Source organism: Pyxicephalus adspersus, chromosome 2 (genome assembly GCF_032062135.1).
Source record: "Pyxicephalus adspersus chromosome 2, UCB_Pads_2.0, whole genome shotgun sequence".
NCBI lineage: Eukaryota > Metazoa > Chordata > Amphibia > Anura > Pyxicephalidae > Pyxicephalus > Pyxicephalus adspersus.
Window position 1 is genome coordinate 62,365,044 of NC_092859.1, and position 6,000 is coordinate 62,371,043.

The 6,000-nt window shown below is 38.3% G+C and overlaps 1 protein-coding gene across 1 annotated transcript; it reads left to right on the forward strand.

The window, feature by feature from the left end:
* The first annotated feature begins 1,047 nt into the window (after positions 1–1,047).
* On the forward strand, positions 1,048–4,800 carry UQCRQ (ubiquinol-cytochrome c reductase complex III subunit VII). Its single transcript, XM_072400876.1, has 3 exons — positions 1,048–1,180; positions 2,702–2,864; positions 4,577–4,800. The coding sequence occupies exons 2-3, from the start codon at positions 2,711–2,713 to the stop codon at positions 4,669–4,671; spliced, it is 249 nt and encodes an 82-aa protein (XP_072256977.1). The 5' UTR covers positions 1,048–1,180; positions 2,702–2,710; the 3' UTR covers positions 4,672–4,800.
* Positions 4,801–6,000: the final 1,200 nt, after the last annotated feature.

Below are 6,000 nucleotides of genomic sequence, written 5' to 3' on the forward strand. Positions count from 1 at the left end.
AAATTTGACATGCAATCTCGAGGCTGCTGCAATTTCTTTGTCAATACATATTCTAGTCCATGCAACACATCTCCCACCAGCTCTAACTTGGCACTGATTGTGTAATTTGGTGCCCACCTCTATCCTTAGAACAGGTAATGTTTATAGACAAGTGTGCCAATACTGCAATTATCTATTTGGAGGTGATACTGAGCCTTCTTTACATAGATCTACTTTCCAAATGTACGGAACACCACAGATAAGAGAGGAGAGATTTATTCATGATTCTTCAATTTTAAAGAGCCCTTTGATGCCCTAACAATTGGCCAGAAGAGGGAATTGGTGAGGATAAAGAATTTTTAATTTAGTAAATGTTGATGCTTAGCGCTGCTCCCCTCTTCCAACAAGAGCTGGATAATCCTTTCCCATTTCAAATCAAGAGCTGACAAGTGGGATGTAAAACTTGTACCTTGAAGAGGAACTTCCACCTAGACATACATGTTTGTGATTAACTCACACTGAGGATTTTATACAGTAACTGACGCCATGTTACCTAATCATATGTTGAGACAAACATCTGTCCTAATTTCATTTATTAAAATAATGTACCTGTTCTGACTTACATGCAAATTCAACTCAAGCCTCACCCAAAACAAAAAAAATACACTTACTTTCAATATCGCAGAGCTGTCGATCGGTCCGGAGGTCTCTTCCATCGGGTCCCGTGTCGTCCCAGCATCTTTGTCCGGGTGCCGCCAAAAGAAATTTTACTTTACATAAAAGGATTGTCTACCCTTTTATGTACAGTGAAAATTGTGAGTTTAGGTATGCTTTGAGGACAAACTTACAGTCTCTATCTTGTATGTAACCTGAAGCTTACCTGTACACTATTCCAACTATTTGTCTCATTTGTCCGGAACCCTGCTGCCCTAAGCATTGACACACGAGTACAATATTAGGGAATGCAGATTTTCATTATAAGCGCGTTCAGTGCACAACCTACCCCAGTGCAATTCGGTGCTTTCTTTCGGCCAGGCAGCAGGGGGCGTACATATTCCTAGGAGACGCCTTCTACAGTTTGGTAAGCAGGGGGCGCGCGTTCTCCTGCAATACTGTATTCACGTGACACGCGTTTCTTCCGGAGGTGAAGTCCGTGCGAGCGGAAGTCCTTGTTGTGACCTGATCTTGGCATTGAGGCAAGGTGAGTGTGCTAGCAGTCCGGCATATAATATGTTATGGAGTTCAGCATGGTAATGTTATGGATGTTAAGCAGTTATGGAGAATTGCACACAACCTTACCTATGAGGTGTCGTAGAACGTGCAAGCATTACGGGTGTTCTAAACATTCTTTCCTGTAATTGTCTATGTGTCATAATGGCCAGTATAGGACGCGGCTTCCTGTGTCCCCTGGAGTGCTTTACGTATTTCTTTGGTGGTCAATCCAAATGCAAAGCATAGAGAGAGAAAATGTTGTTAGTCCCAGGACATGTTTTCCTAGTTAGGCAGAAATATTTGTGTGTTGTTACTGAATTCATATAAAGTAAACAAAAAATGTGTTTGTATTGGTGTTTTGTGAGTAGAGATTGAGATGGATCTCATTCTATGAAAATATTTAGGAGTTATAATATGTCATTCATCCATTATAATAAACCTGTCACTAACCTGGCTCATTCAGGCCAGGTATATGATGGGAAGAATTGCATACTCAGAAATTCACTTTGGTGAAAGTCACATTGTAGTCTATTTATATAATCCAGAGCTTAGACACAAGTGAGGTTGTTTTACGTAAATTTCACACTTCACTGAGAAACTTGAATTTGCCCTAACCACATCCACATATTAGCTTCAACCTTTAACGCCCATCTCTGGGCAACAATTGCCTGCCATTATCCATGTTTTTTTAAAAGCATATAGTCGTAAATATAAATCAGTTTATTCTGTCCAAGTAACTTAATGATGCTGATTAGAGGTCTACTGATGCAGAGCAATGTGAGGAGAGTCAGGCATGCAGAGAAGGAGCGTGAAGGGGTGCCTGACGTAGGTGTTCCAGGAGACTCTGTGCTCTTATTAAGTCATGGAGATCAAGACTTAAAAGGGGCAGTGCTGCACCCTTTTTTTTTTTTGCACTTTTTTTCTTTATATTGTAGGGTTGTCTACCCTTCTAAGTAAAGTAAAAATGTTGAGTTTAGGTACGCTTTAATGAGCTTACACAGGTCACTGAAAAACTGCTTTCTGTCTGTGATCATTTTGGTTAAGGTCAGAGAGAAAAATAGGGCTTTTATTTTTAAAGAAAATAAAAATGGATATTTTTGAGTTAAATCATTGCTAAAAGAGATCAATATAAAGAAAATCTTTGCAGGAAGAAATGTATAGGCTGCCATTGCAACCTTTGGATTAAATTCTAGTTACCTAGTTGTCTCTATCATCAGGGCTGAATCAGAACAAGTATGCAGCTAGTGAAAGTCAAATTGTACATAATTCTGGTAGCATTCTAGAAGAGATTAAACTCACTGTATCATTATAACAGCCACATTTTATAGAAGAGGTAAACAAAGGCAGCTTCTATATTTTTCTTGCACAGGTTTTCTTAATGCATCTTATATTTGCATTCAACTAAAAGCTCCTTAGAGCCTAATAATGTACAGGTAGTGTCAGTATGGTTTTGTTTTTGTACATGAAAAGTATTTGAACAAATATGTGATGCTGTTTTTGTTTAATCCAGCAATAAACCATGGGGCTGCACTTCGGAGACCTTGCTAAGGTGCGACATGTCATCACCTTCACCTTGTCTCCTTTTGAGCAGAGGGCATTTGCCAACTTTTTTTCAAAAGGCATCCCTAATATGTTTCGGAGGATCTCTTCAAATGTCCTAACAGTAGTGCCACGTAAGTCTCAGAATCAACCCCTATTTGTCCTTTGTTTTGCGTGTATGTAAAATGAAGGGTTAAATTGATGAAACTACCTTATCTGGTAAAAAAACATTTATAGTCTACATTAACCCAATCACTCAAATATTAAGGCATTAACATGGTAAAGAGCAACCATAAACCTCATTATCCTGCCCTTGTTAGGGCCAACATTGCTTGGTTGCAGAGCCTTTCATCCAGAAAACTCCTCTTTATATGCATTGTGGTCCTCTTCATTTCTGTGGAGAGAGAGCTGTACTCTTTAGGACTCCTGGAGCAGGAGTACATTTTAAAAAAATAAAAAAGGCTGTAAGGTCTTCAGCTTGTAAACGCAGGGGAATGGGATCATGATTTTTGCTTTTAGATTGCTGTATTAAAAAAAAAAAAAAAAAATAAAAGTTGAATACCCCCAAATCTGCTGAATACCTTTAAAATACTTGTTGACTTTTCATTCAGGTTCTTTCAGAACACTCTATGTAATTGTGCTCCCACGTTGTCACCCTACTGGATAGGTTTTGGTAGACTAGTGTCAATTTTAACACATCCTATACTAATGGTCCTTTCTTGACACTATCAGCCATCAAAAAATCCATTTAAAAATATATATAAAAAGGCACCATGCATATACACTATTTACAACGTTTATTGGTGTATTTTTCACTTGCTGCTTAGTACAATTTTGGAGGAGATGAATGGCATTCCTCCTGGAGCTGTGCTATACAATGGGTCTGATTTATTGAAGCTCTCCAAGACTGGAGAAGATACCCTTTCATCAGTGAACCTGGTTGATCCAGCAAACATGGAATGTTTTTCTTAAGTATTTTGCTATTTGTTATCAAATCTTTTCAATCCTCGACCCGATCCATTTCAGATTTGCTGGATCACCCTGGTTTATTGATGAAAGTGTATATTATCCAGTGGAGAGCTTTATTAAATCAGGCCCTTTGGGAGAAGTGTTTCCCTTGTGCAGTCAGGAGTCCTGAACCTGTTTAGTAGGGTGAGCGGTCCTGTGCATTGCATTTGCGTTGGAAGCACATTCCTTGGGTTTTGATTTTTTTATTATTAGGACCAGGAACCTATACATTTGTTAAGTCAGACATATATTCCTGATCTGTTCCAGATAGCACAGCATATGTGAGGAGATGTGTTGCACCTGGTTAAGAGTGAGGTACAACAAGGGTGAATTGCTTTTTCCTGCACATCCACTATAATTTGTGTTCTTCAAGATGCAGCAATCCCTAGGTTTGCGCTACCTTGCTCCTTCATAAAATATTCCACATCTTTACCCATTAGGGGGCATTAGAAGCAGCAGCCTCAACCTCATGAGTCCCAAGCTGAGAATGAAGACTTCCCCCTCTTTACTTTTCTCTTTCTAATTTGTTCCCATTATTTAAATATTGGATCATTGGGAGTGCAGGTGACACTTATATCACTTGGCTTGTACAAGTCCCATTATATATTTGAAGGATTCAGACCTGTTTCTAGGTGCTGCTTTCAGTGTGGTCAGTTTTTAAATCAATTATATGTATCCGTAATATACTTGTGCTGCAAATCTGTCCTATTTCCCAGGTAAACCCAATGCAGCAATGGGGAATTCAGAAAAGGCAGAGTGTTCCTTTTGTTAAACACTATGCTAATGTCATGAAATAATTCTGATTACCTCTATATTTTGCTTTCTTTCTTTTTTTCAGCCTTTGCTTTTGCATATTTAACTTACAACTGGGGAACAAGAGAGCATGAGAGACTTAAGAGAAAGGACCCAGCCATGTATGAGAATGACCAGTAAAAACATCTGAACTGAGTTAACATCAGTCCTCATAATCTGAGACCATGTTCGTGCCATGTTTTTGGAGGAATATTTGTTGGAAAATCTAACCATACCTTATATACATTAAATATTTTTCACTCTGATGCATTCAAGTCTTACTTATTTCAAACATTTTTTGACCTCCTAGAGCAAAACAAGGTTCACATCCTCATTAGTTCGATGTCTGCTGTCACATTCACAAGTTCCGCTATAGGTTGTTTTGGGTGTTGTAAATGTATGATAAATTTTCACTCCTTAAAACCAAACTATATCTTAAAACTAAAACATTGCATCCAGGCAGGTTCTTTATTGCAGAAGGAACATTGTGTATCTGTTTCTATAAGAAAAGACCTGCCTGCTCGCCGAGTTGCAAAGCGAAATTATAGTTCTACTTTTACAGTATATCTTTTATTTCATTTCCACCCACCCCGTGAGCAGTCCTTATTGGGTGTTATACTTTCCTTCCAGCATAGTCCACAATGTTTACTGACCCTATTCAGAACTGTACAACCATACCTAAATTCATTTCAATATTAAAGTTATACTCCAAGCATTTGCTTAAACTGCCTTGGGAACTGCTTTCACAGAGGAATGAATTGGCCTACAGTACAATGTGAGCAGCTTAAGAAAAAAGGCTTTGCAGTTCCAATCCAGTCCCACAATGAGGTTTGCTGGATTCATAAAGGAAATTATGATATTTATTGGGCAGCACTCAGTTGAGGAAAAAAAATCTAAGTACAGCTGTCTGTTAAGTTTATGTTGTTAGTGACCAAGGCACAACATAGGACTATTGCTTCAACTACTTTACTATGAATACTCAAACTGCATTTTTTTGGTAACAAAATCATAGGTTTTATATATTAGTAACGTAATTATAGGTTTTTAAGATGGCAACTTGATGCAGGTTTTACTATATAGTAGATCACTATCCTGAAACAAGCATGTTCCAAATGAAGTCTGAACTCCAAGAGCTATGAAGCAGTTATGATGACAGGTTGTAGAATGTGCTCTGTTTGGGGTGCTTTATTTTCAAAGAAGGACCAATAGGTATTAAAAAAAAGAGAAATGTTTATTTGCCGTTTAGGATATTATATACATAAAAATTACAGGACAAGGGGAAAGGATAAATAGACAAAGGTAAAGGGTATATACAACAGTGTTCTCCCCAGAAATTTTTTTCAGCCGGGTGGTAGGAAGCTGTAGCCGGGTGGTAAAAAAGGGGGTGTGGCAAAACATGGCAAATTTAGTGCTCCCAGTTGTTTATGCCATGGGTATCCAGTAACCTCTTATTGTTTCAGTGTTCTACCT

Coding starts and splice junctions, on each gene's coding strand:
- UQCRQ (XM_072400876.1), top strand. CDS start 2,711: ATGGGGCTGCACTTCGGAGACCTTGCTAAGGTGCGACATGTCATCACC. Junction 2,865..4,576: donor TGTCCTAACAGTAGTGCCAC/GTAAGTCTCAGA, acceptor TCTTTTTTTCAG/CCTTTGCTTTTGCATATTTA.